At 40.8% G+C, this 18,767-nt stretch overlaps 2 protein-coding genes across 2 annotated transcripts in view; both read right to left on the bottom strand.

Annotated features, from left to right (window-relative positions):
* The window catches only part of btbd8 (BTB domain containing 8), a 40,461-nt gene extending 40,434 nt beyond the window's left edge, over positions 1-27 (bottom strand). The window contains exon 1 of the mRNA XM_064330566.1: positions 4-27. The gene's annotated coding sequence lies outside the window, so the exon portion shown is untranslated. The remainder of the gene's footprint in view (positions 1-3) is intronic.
* Positions 28-2,652: 2,625 nt separating this feature from the next.
* Positions 2,653-14,741, bottom strand: ephx4 (epoxide hydrolase 4). The gene is made up of 7 exons (XM_064330564.1): positions 13,754-14,741; positions 12,341-12,426; positions 10,021-10,178; positions 7,814-7,942; positions 6,942-7,045; positions 4,697-4,845; positions 2,653-3,020 (listed from the first exon to the last, which is right to left on the bottom strand). The coding sequence occupies exons 1-7, from the start codon at positions 13,994-13,996 to the stop codon at positions 2,780-2,782; spliced, it is 1,110 nt and encodes a 369-aa protein (XP_064186634.1). The 5' UTR covers positions 13,997-14,741; the 3' UTR covers positions 2,653-2,779.
* Positions 14,742-18,767: the final 4,026 nt, after the last annotated feature.

Here is an 18,767-nt window from a genome sequence, read left to right as displayed (position 1 = left end):
TACCTTAGTGATGATTGACTTCCACTGAATGTGAGACCTACCGTTGAATATTGTGAATTAGCGCATACGGTCATTATGTGTGCACGCACGTAACATTATTTTTCTGTAGCATATCTTGTCAATAATATAAGCATGCCAGTTTATTATATTGTAAATAAATACATTTAAAATATATATTACAATAAATGTTAATTGCAACTGTAATTGTAAAATGATATGCACGCATTCATGAAATACTACGGCTGGCCATTTTCATATGGTACGCAAGGCATACTGGGAAACACACAGGCGTGTTTATGGTCTGTCACTGGTCATAATAGAAATTTATGTGGGGGCGACGAAACGGATAAATAAATGCTGAATAAATTAAATCCTTCATCTTAAATCACTGCATTAAAGCATCAAGAATTTAAAGTTGAGTGGCTATAGGCTACTATCAAAATAACGTAAGAAAAAGGCAGTCTCACAATTTAAATCGATTAAACTAGAGTCTATTAAATATCCACGTATGACCTGGAAGACTGGCAAATCATGCATGAATGTCATTCTTTTTCACATTGTGTTTTTAAGATTTATTTAAAGTTTTCTTAGACTCTCTCGGAGTGTGGATTGGGAATTCTACTATGTCAACTAATTAAGTAATACTCAAGAAAACATGCATTGTTTGTGACGGGTGTATATTTAACACACTATAGTATTCCATCTAGCTTCGACATACTTGGATGGCACTTTTTTCATCTGAAGAAATGTAGAAATAGAAGATCACATCCAAGAGAAACCAAATATCTATGGTTTGGGATTACAAATTAAAATATTTGTGTCGGATTATATTGATACTGTAATCTCTTAAGAAAAATATTGTTAGAAAATGTTTATTACTGACAATATTTCCCCCATTTTGGACTACTTACACTTTGTTTACTTTGATTACGTTTTGACTGGAAGCAGCAGCTGAAGACACAGATGGGTCTTTTCTGCACTGACTGGCTGCGTGGCTCCTGCAATGTTTTGCCACAATTAAAATGCAAGTTATTTTCAGGGGATCAGAATCGATACGCTCTCAGCCTGACATCCTAAAACATTTCTCCTGAGTTACGGAGGTAATAGTGACAGAGGACACTTGTTCAGGATTACTGTACGGTTATCTTGCAACGTTTCACAGCAAGCCTATGACAACTAAAATGTGTTCTCTTACTTATGAACTACTGTAAGATTGAACGTTTTTGTATAGAACAGCTTTATTTTTTCCCAGGGGGACTTTAAGAAAACTTTATTTTGCAGTAGCATTTTCAAAGGAAACACTGAATGTTGCTTGCAGAAGAACACTGTCATGGCAGACCTCTAGCTGTGGTCCTAAACAACCTCAGATTTACATCACAAAGGAAAGCAGGCACCTCAGGCAGCTCAGCAATGGGGAGTGAATGAAATCATAGCTCACTTACTCCGGAGCACATGGGGAAGAAGGAAAAGGTTATGCTGGTTTGAAGGGGAATGATAATCCAGCATGTCTTTGAGCCTAGAAGACACACAGATACAGTGCTTCCACTGGGTCATGAAAGAACCTCTTCTATTTAATGCTGCACGTTAATCCTTAAATGCCCCATGCAATGGCTTCATTTCTTGCATCTAAAGTATTCATTATGCCATAAGATAAAGATCTACATTCACTTTTTTCAATATTTATGAACCAGGAAATAATGTGAGTAATGAGTTCGACACCAGGTGGCGATGAAGCCATGATTACAAACAGTCACACATTACCATTTGCTTGTTTCTGATTAACAGCCTAGTGAAGTCACACTGCTGCTTGGTTAAAATGTAACCAATCAGCAGGGGAAGTATAGTCATGTCAAACTAGAAGTATAAAAGTATTGTTCTTGGGAGGATAAAATCTTTTGATTTTTATACATAACTATTACAAATGTTTATTTTGACTATGCAGGGCTATTCGGGATTGAAATAGGCTTCGTATGCTTCCAGTTTGAGATCCAACGGATCAAACTCCCATATGGTACCTACACCAACATACCATCGCTCTTTGTGACAATAACCATAGGTATTTAATAAGGAAACACAAGGGGAAGGGATGATATTAAATAAGAAAGATTCACAAGGGTAAGCACACATTTTACCTCTATTATTTATTTGCTTAGAAAATTAAAATGGTGCAGGACTAGCTCAGTGGAATAGTAAATGCAACGTGTAGGAAGAGATACAAAAAGTTTACAATATTTAACCATCACTTTTTACAGGAAGATCAAGATAACAACATTCTCAAATATCTGAGCAAATTGTCAAAAATACAAATATGAAGAACAACATTTTCATTAAGACAACACCACCTGATAGAGAAGGCGAGAGGGGAATATCCTGGGGGCATTTGTGTAGAAAAAGAAAGGAGCAATCTGGTGAAAAGTATATTATAGCAGACCACACCATAGCCCAGGAAATCTCAAAAAATGGCACAACTTTTAGTCGTCACATTAATAAATAAGTCAAAGGCACCACCACAATACAACTCACAAGGAGATTTGCCGCACATCTGTAAATGTGTCATTTACAAACTTTAAGGCAGATGTCATGTGCAAAAATCTTAAGATGATCAAATGCTCTAATCTGTGTCCGATCCTGTAAAGTGTGCTTTTCTTCCCCCCCCCCCCCCTTACTCTGTTTGACATCTTGAAATATATCTGAAATGTGTAAAATTCAAAGGATGATTGCATTATTATGTTGGTTGGTTTTCACAGGCAATTTCCAGCCCTCCTAAGAGGCAAGCAGTTCAGTTTCTGTAGGTTTTGCGCCCCTCGCCCTCTTTGAGAAAGGTCCATATCAAGGTGTTGACGATGTCGGGCTGGTCCTGCTGCAGCCAGTGGCTGGCCCCGGAGATGATGTTGAGCCGGAAGTGGTTCTTGATGTAGAGGCGGCAGGCGTCCGCCATGTCCTGCTCGAGGAAGGCGTCCCTCTCGCCCCACAGCAGGAGCACGGGGGACTTCACGTCTTGCTGCCTCAGGGGGAGGAAGCTGCGGGCGAAAAAAAAAAAAAAAAATCACGAGTTTCATTTTCAGCGGCAGAGAAAGACGTGGTCACGGCCAGGGCTCCGGCTGACTAGGGGGCGGGGCGTGGATCAAACGCTCGAGCGTCACTGCGGTTTCACGGATAGTTTATCCGTTTTACCGCGGTTAAAATAACCCAACGGTCAGGTGGATTTCCTGGCTTTGCGGATAAAAATCCAGAGCATGCTAATGAACATGTTCGCTAGGCAAACGGGGTTGAAATTTTCTTTGGGCTGGCAAGTGATTATGATCGTCTCCTCTCCTCGTCTTGTGCAGACCAGACAAGCAGGATCCACATTGGCATCTGCCATGTTACAGAAGTGTCATCACACCCAAAAGCATAAGGCAGGGAATTGAACATCCCAAAGGATACGTCTGACTGCAGTACCCGGTGGTGGGTCCACACAAAGATCTTCGCTGCACCCTTCCTTCAAGGTCTCGAATATTACTTACATAGCTACTGTCAGAAGTGCTTGCTTTTCCTTCTGCTTTTGTATTGCTGCATAGCAAATTGTAGTTATCGTACTCCCTTAATCCCCTCCATGCACGGACAAACACATTTTACACCTTTGCTTTTTTTTAAAAAATGAAACCTTTTACATTTTGTGAATTTGTTTTTGTCACCTAGCAGCCCTTTTTCATGGATGACAATATAATTCAGCACAGGAACCTTGACACATCTTCATTCATTGAGTGCAAATTGGACTATTACAAGGATTAAGTTATCAACATCTAGCTAAATCTCAATCTGTAGATCCTGTTACAAAACATTGCATCAACATATCAATTTTTAAAAAATATGTATTTTGAACAATATATGGGACTGGGAAAATAACCAACGTTAATCTAAAGCATACTTACTCTTCAATCAAAGTCAATTCCAAACTGCCATGAACCGAACTCAACTGTCACTAAATATGAAGTGGACGCTCTTTGTTTAAAGCACACCAAGAACAATAATGTGCGATCTGGACAGTGGTGGGATAGCGGGCTGAAGCGGACAGTGTCCTGGTTGCTGGGTACAGTGTTATCTCTACACTTTGACCCACATGCATTCCTGTTTTCCTGATCCACACTGGCACAAGAGCTCCATTGTGGATCTTTTCACGCCTATTCCAAAGCCACACTTATCAAGAAACAAAGGTCCTTTTTACAACATTGAGTCATTCCCAGAATAATTAACATGGCCTTTTTGTGGTTTTCAGTTGAAAATATGCTTTAGAGGAAAAAAATCAGCAAGTTGTTGGAAAATAGGTTCTTGACTGCACAAAATGCATCAGTGCACTTTCTTGAAATGAGTGAGATTTTCTAGGCTTACAAATAATTTGGTTTTTATGGGGAGATTATCAACAAATTTGAAATGTTCTTGAAATTTTGCATTCTCTTGGCAAGAGAAGGGATCCTTTCATCCAAACTCTCAGAATAGTTTGGATAATTCATATGGAGAGATTATAAAATTGGAGCACATGGCTTTTCAGTCTCTGGCAATCTCTGCATTGTTTATTTGATAAATTTGGCCGAGGGCATATCAGTATTAATGTTAACGTTGACACTAGAGGGCGCTAGTGATTCATGACGTTCAACCGACCAAGTAACAATCACTCCGGTGAAACAACTGCATACATCTCACTTCGCACTCTCACCTGAATAAGTTTCTGTAGTAATTTATGGCGCCTGTGAGGGCCCCAGGCTGGGAGAAGGCGTACAGGTAGGCCTCCATGTCCTCGGAGGTGAGCCAGCAGCCTTTCCGTCCAATCCCCGTGCTTCGGCTCGTGAACAGACCTTTCAAAGCCTGTAGGGAACACGCGAGGAGACGACACAACATGGTGGGGAAAAAAGAGCAGGAGTCAGAGGACAGCGCGGTCAGATACAACCTGCAGAAAGAATTGTGCAAATCCAGATTATCCCATCCACAAATCATACCAATATATTAAAATTAGCAGAATTGGAAATTGCTGACGTATGCTCGGTGGGTACACGGTTTTATTTTGCAAGTTAAACTTAATCTTCCATTTTCCCACTGGGTCATTTGGTTGCATTGATTAATCCAACTATTCAATTTTGCTCAAATCTGGGGCGAGAAAAAAAAAAAAAAAAAAAAAAAACTCCCGATAAAAATGAAGTATTGACCGAACCAAATGAGTAATTAAATTCTCTGTCACACCTAAACAGGATATCTGTGTTTTTAATGAGAAAGCTCGAATGAGGCACAGCTTTCATAGACCTTCTTAAAGATTGCAAAGCACTGGCACAGAGGAGAGGTGGGGGGAGAGGGAGGATGGTGTCACCTCAACACCACTAGATGGCATCTACCTGGGCCATAAGTTAGGACGTTCACCATACAGTAGAGGTGGGGTGGAAATTTTTACTTGGTGTATTAAACTTGGGGTGATTATATAGACCGTTTCAGAAAACCAGATTGGGAATTTCGGCAGGATACCAGCAGACCAGCCAAACTTTGCAATATTTGCCATGGGATCACAAGTGACTGAATCAGGAGCTTTGTTTACTGTATCATTTCATCTGAGAAACAATTTCATACAGAAGTGGCCCCACAGATTTCACAATCGTGTTAATTCTTAAATTGCTTTAGAGAGAGGGCCCCCAGCTGGCAAACTAATACAGATCCTAGCATGCAACTGGATTCCCTAAGATGTGTATCCAAATGTTAACCAAATCAAACCACTGTTTAGCACAAGCAGGCAGTCATGCCACTCTGAAATAAAATTCTAGGGTGTAATTCTACCACAGTGAAGACAATTTCAGTTTGTCCTTAGTAATTTGGGTCAATGTAACCGATTAAACATAACAAAAAACACAGGAAAATATTTTGGTTAAGATTTAAGATACCTTTATGATGAAAGTATTCTGACACTCTCTGGATACCTCCAAACAAGTTCCGTCAGTCACAAAAATGTTCCAGGCATGCCACGTCCAAATACAATCTTCTGATGGATATCATTAAGAAAAATGCAGAGTCTTAAATGCCTGACTCTTTGAATATCACTTTGTTGGGGGGGGGACATTTGACCATCCACAAATCAAATTATCTGAATAATGTTCCAATACCTTTCCTTAGACTTAATGTTAACTTTCAAAAGACACTGAGGGAAGATTTGGTTAGGATTGTTCACCCTGACATTCCAGGAATGTTCTGGAATGCTTTAGCTGGGCTACCTCTCAAGGCCTAAGCTAACAGATCTGGGTCTGAGAAATGGACGGCTGTAGGGTTAAGCTGCAGCGGCCTAGTTGTTGACTCCTGTGCAGATGAGCCTGGATTTGGAGTGGGGCCTCTCACAGACATGAAGCACTTCTTTTCTGTGCTACAATGTACAGCTGCATGATTTCAAATGACACAAGATAAAGACTTCAGTGCCAATCTGATAACTGGCCATCTGAAAGTCTGGTCACACACACACACACACACACACACGCGCGCACAAGCTGTGCTTACTGGCTATTGAGAAAGACGTTCCCTTTGCTGTAGTAATCTGTTCATTGCTGCATTATAGTCAGTAGTATATATATTATAAATATATTAAATGCATTAGAGTCCAAATCATCATAATAGTGCTTATGTCTCAACGTTACTGTTCAAATGCATACAATTCCCAAAGATTCAATTATTCAGAAAAGTAAAATACGCACTTACAATAGGAAGGCACATGGGCAATCACAAATGCCTTTGTGAGTGTGTAACTAATGTCTTATACCACCGTGCTCTCAACACAAATGAAAATGAACCCTTGATTAAATTCAGCAGAGCCATTCAGTTCCACAAAGCATGTGCCTCTGTATTGATGAAGCTTACTTCGAAAGCCCAACTGACTTTAGAATCTGCCCCTGACCCTCCCACTCCATGAAAGCTAAGTGGGAGGCGGGCCTCACCTTGAAGTCGTTGATGGACAGCATTAACTCTGGGAAGCGAGGCAGCTGGAAGAAGAATATGTAGCCAGACTTGAGCAGCTGGCTGGGATTGTGAAGAATATAATCTGAAAACACAGAAGAAGAAAAAAAAACCCAGAAGGGTCTTCAATTCAGTCCAGTTTTATTTGCATAGTGGACAGCCACAAAGACAGTTTTCAGAAACAGACAACAGGAATAATCAGGCAAGACTGAGGACAAACTCAGCAATTCAGAATTTGAAAAATTCTGTGCAGTGAGAAGAGAAAAATAAAAGGGGGGGGGGGGGGGTGTTGGAGAAACCTGGATTTTAAAAGGGAGCCCATCCTATGCTGGCTGGTATAGGGCTGAGCCTCCCCTCTATATCCATCCATCAGAAAACAACATAAAAAGCTGAATTAGAATGTGATATCCATAAAGATAAATAACAGCAAACTAATTTGCCACTTCTGTTCAGGCTCAGAAGCAAGTGTATTATCCCCTAAGGATAATGATGAAACCTTGCCGACAAGATGAATACGTGGTAAATGGTCAAGGTATAAAACATAATACGTAATGATGGCAGATGATAACAATTCTGTTGTTACCAACTACACATTAACCCTTTAACTGTCCCACAAGATATTCAAAAGACTGTAGGTCACAACTGCTAGGTTTAGCATAACATTTAAGAAACATACTTCCTGAAAATGGTATTCCTGAAACTACTTCCTGAAGCTGGTATTTCTTTGACCTTTATATGCATGCCGATACCAGATCATGTGTGGCATATCATAGTCACATTAACACCTGGCACTGCACCCACCTCTATTTTTGTGAACTGTTTAAATGACTGGACTACAGACAACAGGGCTTACCTGTAAACACACAAGGATGGGGACAGCTTAGGACGATGAGCTTCGTCACCATCTCTGGGTAATGGATGGCAAACAGCCATGCGATGACCCCACCCCAATCGTGGCCAACGAGGAAACATCTGTTATAACCTGGGGGTGGAGGCAGGCACGTTATATTCACTGGAGCAAAAAACATTCGTAACTCATTCAGTTGAGAAGGCTTGTCTTCATTAGCCGTTTCTTGAGATGCATGTCCAAAGCACTACTGAGCCTTCAGAAAATGAGTGCCAATCTCATTTGCTGTGTTTAAGCAGTCGGCTTAGACGGAAACCGAGGTCAAGACTTCCTTCAGAGATCTTCTGATCGAATTATCCCTCTGCAGAATAATTTCTTGTCCAGCCCCATTCTGAGAGTGCTCAGTGGACTGACTTGCCCAGACCCTTCTGTGTGAGGTGGCTGTTGCCAAGCTATCACATAACATTCTCATAATGCTGCAGTGCCAGTGCAGTAACACTGACAATCTCGTAGAACTTTTTATGCTCGCGAGTCGGACACAACAGCAGGAATGTCGACAGGAAGCCTGGAGATCAGAGTAGGGTTGAGATTAAAGGGGGGGGGGGTGTATAGGCTATACAGACCCTACTGAGCATGAATCTTTGACAACCTATCAATTTCTTTCTGGTTTTTTAAATTTGGCATTTCCAATCCCACCTGAATTTGGAATGTCCAATACGCAAACTATGTACAAGTGTTCCCATATGGGCCCCCAGCTGCTGGCTCGGGAGAGTGAAGACAGCTCATAGTTGTCCTCAAAAACATGTGGTGCCAGTCAACTGCTTCTTTTTCCACACCACAGCCAAAAGCCACACAGAGTGGAGGGGGAGGAGACCCAATCATACACGTGCACAGAGAGCAAGCCAAAGATACCCAAATGGCCAACAGGGTTCACTCAAGCTTTATTCATCCAAAACAATTCTGTTTTAATAAAATAGTTCATATTTTGTCAATATTGGTGAACATTTTGGCCTGACAAAAAGGCGAGGTTAAAGCGATATAGGCAGGTGACCCCTAGGTGATGAACAGACATCTGTTTAACCCCAGTGGAAGCCTGGGAACAGGATCGACTCATTTAGACCCATTGTAATGAAGTGCACCTGCAGACTGGTGAAAGTGTGACCAAGAACACTGAACTGTCAAACTCCTTCTCGGTGTCATTAAAGAGATTTTTATCATGATAGCAAAGTGACCCAGTCAGTAACAAATAGGGACATGGTGAGATTTTGGTCTGTAAACATGTTAATACATTGTAGTTTTGCAAGGCAAAACCTAACCTGACATCAGAACCTGCAGCCTTATGGTTATGGTCAGAGCCCCCTATCCACATCACATGCCCAATGGCAGTCGTAGTGTAAGGTATCAGAGGCCAGCTCAGGCAGAAGATGTCAGTTGTAGATTGTCACTTGTTCTCCAGAGCAGAGCGTGAAAAGTGCTGTTAAGTGATCGCTGTCACATGACCAAAATAAATACCGCAGAAATCAGTCTTGCACCATTTGAGATGAGTCAGGGCCACTGAGCCCAGATATCTGGCCTCTGGGCATGATGCTCTGCAGTCGCCCCGTCACCTTAGTCATCACGTCCAAGAGCTTCGACAGATGGGACACACATCACACCTCAAGTGTCATTATATTTGTGTGCGCTCGTATGATCTCCCGTTGCTACACACAGCAAGGGCCAGACCAAAAAGCATGTTTTTGTTTTTTTTTGGGTGGTGGGGGTCGAATGCACAAAAATTTCATCACATGGATAAATTGCATTTCTATATGTCCTGTTTACTAAATAAAGCGCCTTCGCAATGAAAAAGCAGAAGTTTGCATGTTATCCATTTGTGTGGAACCTATTATAACTGTGCATGTTTTTCCACCACACGGGAACATCACATCTTCACTTGGATAAGAGCATCGGTATGTAGCTCACTGTATATTTTCCAGTGCAATCATTTACACAATTACTTTTAGCAAATACTACACAAAAAAAAGAAACTGTGCACGGGTGCATTTTTCTCAACAACATTTGCATAGCCTTAGATTGTTATAACAGAAGACATTGGGGGAGCTAACTGGTGTACAAAGATTACATTTGAATAATAACCTTCCTTCTTGTACTTCAACAGATAAACATGAATTCTACAGGTTTCCCAGATGATACTATTAAGGAATAAGGGCTCTTACCCAAGTACTCCACGATGTCTTTAACATCAGTGAGCATGTAATCCAGTCGGTAGCTGTCGGTGGATGCTGGCACGTCCGACTCCCCGTACCCACGCATGTCCACCGCTGCCACCCGAAACTCGCTCTTGAACTCACGCAGCTGGTGGCGCCAGGAGAACCTGAGGCAAACAATAAGGAAATGAGGCAGTCATTTTACCTCACACTCTGGGCTGTGTCTGCTCAGAATTGCTTACAATGGTGCAAACAACCTGACTGTGTATGACAATCCAATGCAGCTACTTTCATTTTTGTCGATTTGAGTAGACCAGCAAACTTCACTGTAGGTAATTACAGTGCAGTCCAAGTATTTGAGCAGCAACATTTCACTTGCTGAAGACAAGACTGAAGACAAAAATCCTCCAAAACAAAAAGAAATTGAAGATGGCTGCAGCACAGGCCAGGCAGAGCATTACCAGGGATGATGCCCATCATCTGGTGATATCTATGATTCACAGACCTCAGGCAGTCATCAGATTCAAAGGGTTTACAACCAAGTATTAAATATGATGAATTTATATAGATTGTTAATTTGTCCAATTACTTTTGGTCAACTAGAATGGGGGGACTATGTATACAAGGGCATTCATTCCTGCATGAATCACTGGATACTGTTGTAAATACCCTTATATTAAATCTGACAGTATGCACTTTAACTCATATTCAGTGTTTCAATTAAAATTGAATGTTCTCGAGTACAGATCCAAAACAACAAGAAATGTGTCACTGTCCAAATACTTTCAGACTGCTCGGTATGAGAATAATATATAAAAAGGTATTCTTTAATAAATAAATAGCTTTAGTGTCTTGTTTTGCCAAATATATGCAAGAAGATGATACTTCCTGAATTGTACATAGGATCAATACCCTGATCTCCTTCACCAATAATTGAAGGACATCACTCATTTAGGAAAAAATCAGTGACTTTTATTGTAATCATCACTGACACTGACTGGGCTCAAAAATCCCAATGACTGAAGATCTTATCTGCTCTTAAAAGCAGAGTCCTTTGGAGGTGAAAGCCTTCCTCTGAAAGACACTGCAGTGGTGAATCGGGTAGAGGCGTGACAGAAATGTACGAGTCAGGATGAGCACTAAAAGACCAAAACCCCATATTTTAGGAAGAGGAAGTAGTTTAAAAGAAAGTCTCACACTGCTGTGCCCAAATGAGTGGAAAATGGCTACGATGCACTTTTTTGGCATGAGTTACGCAATATTGGAGAATCTGCGAGACCGGAATCTCTCCCAGAATCCCCTACACAGACAGTTAATCTTCAGTTTCTGTCTTTCGCACAGGAGATGCGCAACGAAGCGAGGCGGACCTTCCACAGCAATAATTAAGCACCGTCTTCTTTCCGATAGGCCCGTGAGTTGGCCTGAGATACGGACTGGCTTACTGCTGGAACTTCACCTCATTCCAGCCCAGACACAGAGTCCTTACGCGAATGGCCGTAAATTAGAAGGAAAACACTGAGACAACTCTCCTTACACAAGGCAGTTAAATGGTATAATACCATGAAACAGAGGGGGCTTCATGCCCCTCCTATTTGAGCCCATTTGGCTTCACATTTTCGTAACTGAAAATCAGTAGCCGCCATTATGAAAGGCATAAGTCGTGTGCTGCCAATCTGTGGCCACATGCGACTCGTTCGTTTAAAATGTTTGGGGAGATTTCTTCCTTTCAAAAATTCCTTCACTGCAGAGCACGTCAACTAGCTCTCAGATTCATGGCCTGACATTTCCAACCATTATGCTGAGCTATAAGCGAGATTGGGTGCTGTTGCCCACAGTTTGTGCCTACAGTTAGTACCCACAGTTATTACACGGTATGAGAGCATAAAGCACAGAGAAAGTGTATGTAAGGAATTGCAAATCAGTTACGTAGGGCCAAGTGGCTTGATGCATACTTGGTAGATATATACATACACTTTTTTTTCTTTTTTTTTCTTCAAACAGTGATTCATTTTCAAATACCTTTCTTCATGAGGCTCAAGAGTTACTTCAGGATCAAACAAGACACGCATGTAAAAAAGAAAGTTATGAGGTAAGCTATTGGTGTTATGTAGAGGACTGCCTCCAAAGCATGTCATGAGAATGTAAAGGGCCCAAAAAAAATTTAAGTGTAAATGTCCAGACATTGTAACCATTGTAAATTAATGTCCTCATGTCTTGACTAGAGTAGCAACGTGTGTTCTCTCGAAAGGCTGTATACATTCACAAGACTACAAAATTGTAGTATTATAGCAGCCTGTGGTGTTTACCTGCATGCGTAGGCATGTCTTACCAGAACTCTGGGAAACCATGGAGAAACAGCATTAGGGGTTTCCCCCTTTCTCCCGCAACCACATAGTGGAATCTCAGACCAGACTCCTGGGAACAGAAACAGGGCAACCATCATTCACTGAAGACAGCTTCTACGATGCCAATGCTGGCGTCCCCTTAATCACGCTGGCTGCTACTTTCTCGTGTGATGAAAAAAAGTCTCCTTTTCAATATTGCCCTGGGCTTTATGGGGCAGTAAAACAAAACAGTGGGCTGTGGCCATGTCGTAAACCTAGCTCATTCAAAATTTCAAACTGAGTTTATTAATGCCTACACATTTATGCCATCGTCCAGTATTTTATGTGGCTCATTTTAATTCTTCAGTTAAAGTAATTTATTGCAGTCTACTGTAGTTTAGACGCTCTGTTCATATTAGTTTCAGCTAAACATCAATAGCAAAATAAAATCTGTGATTTCACCATTTCAGACCAATGTTTGTTAAGATATTGACAAATAAAAACACCCTTTTTCAGGTCTAGCCAGTCTAATGAGAGATTTTTGCTAGCCCAGCCTCTATCCCCAGACAACGAGCCACTGGAGCTTTGTTAAATTCTAATTACTGATAGAAAGTTAACTATGCAATGTGTTTAACACTACGGAGTGAACTAATAGCGGGATACTGACAAAGACAGTTACAAGGACTGCATTAGCGTCAGATTTCTACAATACAACAATTTAAAATTCCGATATTTATTTAAATGTAGGTAATCTGTGGCGAGCTATCGACAATTCTTTTGCAATGCACATACAAAGGAAAATGTATAGCCTATGCGCATCCATGCACTCGATCATGACACACAGTTTGAGATCTTCACAGCTATTGTAAATCCAACTATAATTGACATTCTAAAAACGTTCCACAAAGGTGACCTAAGTAACGTGACGTACAGGGATCAGTCCAGTGACAGCACCGTCTTCTTTGAATAAATCAACAACGAATCTACAAATTGAAAGTTTAAAAAGTACGAATGGCCAAACGAAAACGGACTTAGAAACAATATTGTCATTTGTAAACACAGGGTGTTTCAGTCCGTGCTGACCATGAAAACAAGGTACAAGCTACATTCGGAGCTGTCTTCAGCACCGTTTGGTGAGAAAGAAGCCAAGCAGTATATAAAATACGAATTTTATGCGAGGCTTTATGGGAAATATTAATACTGCATGTTACATAACTTAAATTGCTTCGAAAATATATAACTGCATTACGATCAATGTTTTCAATTATATACACAGGCCTGTTTCAATCGATTTATTCTCTGTCAATGGTACGCAGCTAGCTACATGAAGAATTAGCTATGCATTTGTGGTGCATCCATGGCAAAAAAATAACGCGTCTTACCTTGCTATTAAACGTGAGATGCAGTGCATACCTTACCTTTATTCTAACGTAGCAGTGGGTTCCCAAGGACGTGTCATTCAGGCAAGCTGGGGGAGTTTCGCGTATTCCCCATTGAAAGGTTTTTGACGGCCTTAAAATTATGTTCCACCAAAGTTTCAACAGCGCAATGCAAGTGCAGAGAGCACAATAGCTGTATATCAAAGACCAAAAGCCAAAAACTCGGATCTTTAGCGTAAGTCGAACTGTAAACAACAGCAAGTTGCGAAGCAGCCTCGCCATTTTTACATTACAGCGGGAAAACCGATATATATCACGTTACCAATTGATGTGCTGTTAATTGGCTGATATTCCTTAAATAACAAACACGGGAGTAATCCTTCTGCTCCGTAAAAAGCGCATTCGTCTGTCTACTTGTCCGCCGGGGAGGATCCCTGAATGTGAACTCAATGAAATGCACACAAGATCTGAACGTCAGGATTCACGCTTGCGTGTGACAGGAGGGTTGTATTGCGAAGTAGGTGTTTTTTTTTTTTTTTTTTTTTACACCACTGCCCAAAGCTTAAACTGCTATGCTCCAAGATTTCGGAATGCGGGTAATTGGCTTATTTGGAAGACGGCTTATTTTTTAACCAGCTAGGCTTCCACGTGCTCGCCCGACAGAAACAGTTGTCGTTTTAAATTTTCAAGGTAGTCCAAACATGTCAACACAATGCATTTTTGTATTCTTCTTCAACTATGCCGTTTGTAATTTTCTTTTGGAGAAGCCAATTCAGCGTTATAGTGAAACTACAACTTCCCCTCTAATCATACGTACAAAATCAATGCAACCCTTTGTAAAAAAGCATGCGGCGAGCCAACTATTTTTTGTGCCGAAAAAATACATTTCCTGAAACCAAAACAAAAAGTAGGCTACTTTCGCTAAAATACTAACTCGTAGGCCTAATCATATAGAGGCATTTTCAAACAGCAGCCCATGACCGAATGAACGTTGACCCCACAGAAATACCCGATTGCGCAAATCCTGGAGGAAGCTCAGATATTTATCTTGGTGATTACTGCACGTGGTAAAGGGTTACATTTTGGCATTGATTGGCATTTACCTGTAGAAGTATGGTGTATGTGCACATCTGTTTCACTGGTAGTATAGAACATTCCTGGAATATAAAAAACTAATTCAAAGTAATATGTACTGTAGAGCAGTGGTTCTCTGACTTGGTCCTGGGTTACCATTAATGGGAATGCTGATTTTTGTTCCAACCACAATTGCAATCCCATAACTTTAACAAACTGTAAAAAAAATTTTATTAGGTGCTTTTCATGTTTAGAGGGATTATTTACCCTCTTAATACATATTATGCCAGAAATAGCTTTGCATACCATGAAGAATAAAATTTCCAGGTTATGTTGTGCTACATAGTGAACAATTGCATAGAAAGAGGTAACTTTTTATCCAATTAAAGACTGAGGTTAGGGCGGCACGGAATGGGTAGCACTGTCGCCTCACATCAAGAAGGTCCTAATCTCGGTTTGGGACCTTTCTTTGTGGAGTTTGCATGTGTCTGTGTGGGTTTCCTCCAGGTACTCCGGCTTCCTCCCACAATCCAAAGACATGCAGGTAGGCTAATTGGAGACTCTAAATTGCCCATAGGTATAAGTGTATGAGTGAATGGTGTGTGTGCCCTGCGATAGATAGGCGGCCTGTCCTCTCGGCCAATGCATGCTGGGATAGGCTGCAGTGCACCACCACCCCCCCGCGACCCTGCCCAGGATAAGGGGTTATAGATAATGGTTGGATGGAAGACTGAGGTTAATCAGTAGGTTCCTATTTAGGTAATTGAACAGGAGTTTTATTTCTTTAATAATTATTAACACAATGCGGATGTGGCTCGTTATCATTTGCTTTGAAATCTTCATTATCTTCCAGGTGATCAGTTTTACTGACCAGGTGTCTGCACTTTCACCAATTAGGACTCGGAGTGTACTGATTCACCTCAATCTTTAATTTGGTCAATTAAAAATAATTTACCTCATTTCATGCGGTTCTTTGCAATTTTGCACATTAAGCATAATCTGAATATAGGAATTTTATTCTTCATGGCACGCATAGCTATTTCTGATGTAATGTGGTTTGTGAAGGTAATCCTTCTAAACAAGAAAAGCACCTGTTAAGAAAAAAACATAGCTTGGTAAAATTCTGGGATTGCAATTGTTGTTGGAATGAAAACCAACATACACAGTGGTACCCCGGGAGAAAGTTTGGGAACCACTGAGGGAGAGTACCAAGAACAGGTGGAAAGTCCAGGGGTTAGAAAAGAAAACTTCTGTCATGTGTTTCTTCCACGCATGAACTCAGCTGACTTTGCACATTAGTTTGAGCACCTGGCTGAAGAATTTTGCCAATTAGGAAATCTGGAAGATTGGAACAAAATACTGGGGAGGGCTTTTCCTCACTGAATTTGGATTTTCCACCTCTGGTTTGATGTCTACAATGACTGAAATGTATGGAAGAGGGAACAGAGATGCTAATCAGTAGCCAGTTCACCAATTCAGGTTTAGATTTAAGTGCAATGTAAAAACCTAGATGATTTCCATAAAGCAGATTCGTGGTAGAGGAAAAAATTAATCACTTTACTGAGATTATTCTTATATTTTGAGAGAAAGTGAATAACTTTGTATTGATTTGCAGTGACGCTTCCCTCTAAGGGGACAAGTGGACCCAAACCATGCCAGAAGAATGCCCCCCACAGCATAACAAGGTCACCGGACCCCCTCACTGTAAGGGTCAAGCATTCAGGCCTGTACTGTTCTCTATGCCACACATGCACTTGCCCACTTGTTAAGAATAACTCATCTGACCATATCACTTTTTTCCACATCTCGGACCAGTGCCTATGGTTTTTTATTTGTCTTTGTGATGAGGGGTTTATGCACTGCAACTCTACTATAATATCCCTCACTATGTAGTTGTCGATGGACTGTTCTTGCTGCGTCTGATCACGACCTGCATTGACATTCTCAGTCACCGGAGGCAGAGTTGCTCTTCTGTTTTTCTTTACATATCAGTAATGCAAAAGCATCACAGTCATTGAATGTGTGATTTCGACCACAATTTCCAACCCTATTTACTGATGTCTTTCCCATAAATCTAGACGTAGATGTCACTTTAGTTGCTGTTCCTATTGTAACACTAACCAGCTGAGTAGTCTTTATGACTGAAGCTTTTCCTGTACCCCAATAATGAACATCTTTCAAAGTCACTTAGATCTTTTCCTCTTGCCATCTTGATCCAAAATCAAGGTTGACTGGGCCTGTTCAGCATTTTTATACATGCCACAGAGTATGATACAATGTTAATTGTTTAATTGTGTCATGCAGTCTACCTGTATGGAAGCATATGCATTTGTTTCTCCACTCATTTATTTAGGGTTTTCCTTTAATTTGTCACCTGTCTGTATATGTGTACAGTGATGTGAAAGAGTACATATTTTACTTCTATGGTTTTACATATTAGAACATAAACATAAACCCTCATCTAGTCCCACCAAGTGCTAACAGTAGATAAATATAACCTCAGGTGACAAATAACACTAATTTTACTTAGTGATTATATACTTAACAAAAAATAAGCCAACATGCAGAAACCATGCGTGAAAAAGTTCTGCTTCCATATCAATTAAGAAATTGATCACCAACACAATTGTTGATCATCAGGAAGTGCTACAATCTTATATAAAAGCAAAAGCTTTGGTCTGGGACACCCAGATTTGTGTTAACACAGCATGCCGAGGATATTTGATGATCTCAGTGAAGTAATTATTGGGGTACATCAGTCTGAAAAGGTTATACAGCCATTTCCAAATATGAAGTCCCTCATTCCATGGTGAAAAAGATAATTGACAAATGGAGAACATTCAAAACAGATCTACCCAGATGTGGGCACCCCAGCAAAATCACCCCCAGATCAGACAGTATAATACAACAAAAAATGGACAAAGAATGACAAATGACAGAACCCCAAAGCTACACCCAGAGATCTACAACCCCCGGCAACATAAATGTTATGGTTCATCACACCACCATTAGGAAAAGCCTGAACAAGTATGGCGTTCATCAAAGGGCAGCAAGGAGAAAAACTGTTCTCTCCAAAATGAACATTGCAGCAGGGCTTAAGGTTGCAAAACTGCACCTGAATGAACCTTAAGACTTCTGGAACGCTGTTCTCTGGAGACCAAAGTGGAGTCGATTTGCTGTGGTGTAGATAGCCATGTATGGCAAAAACCAAACCCTGCAGATCACAGCAAAAAGCTCATGCAAACCATTAAGCATGATGGTGAAAGGGTGATGATTTGGGGCCGTTTTCCAGCTGCAGGACCTGAACACCTCAGAATTGAGAGTCCACCGTGAGTTCTTCAATCTGGCATATTCCAGAAGAAAACACAAGACTATCTGTCCAACAGTTAAAGCTTGGCCAAAAGTGGATCATGCAACAAGACGATGATTCTAAGCACCATAGTATATCTATGACCAAATGGCTAAAAGAAAATTGTGGTTTTGGAATGGCCAAGTCAAAGTCCAGACCTCAACCCCATTGAGATGTTGTGGCAGAACATTAAGAGAGCTGCACATAAAGGAATGCCCTCAAACATTAATGAGCTGAAGATCCCTAAGGAGTGGGTCAGAATTCCTGCAATGTAAGAGACTATCTCTCTAATAGAAAACAATTAAGGTAATTGCTGCAAAACAGGCTTCTACAAGCTACTGAATAATGCACTTAGGGCTCTGCCTATTGGCTTTCTTGTTAAATAAATGACAAAGTAAAATTTGTCACGCATTTTGTCAGCAGGTTAGATGCATGTACAGTTACAACCTGAGGACTAGATGAGGGTTAGTTATGTCCTAATTTGTAAAACAACGGAAATGAAAGGCGTTGTATGTTCTCACATCACTGTACAAGTCCTTTCTGTGTAGGTACTAGTCAGTTGCTGTTACAATTCAGTATCAGTGTTCTTTCACCATCAACAAACCAGGGAAGCAGATTAAAGGACAACTG

Source organism: Anguilla rostrata, chromosome 4 (assembly GCF_018555375.3).
Source record: "Anguilla rostrata isolate EN2019 chromosome 4, ASM1855537v3, whole genome shotgun sequence".
Lineage (NCBI taxonomy): Eukaryota > Metazoa > Chordata > Actinopteri > Anguilliformes > Anguillidae > Anguilla > Anguilla rostrata.
The sequence above is the reverse complement of the archived record's forward strand: the minus strand, read 5'-3'. Positions and strand labels throughout refer to the sequence as shown.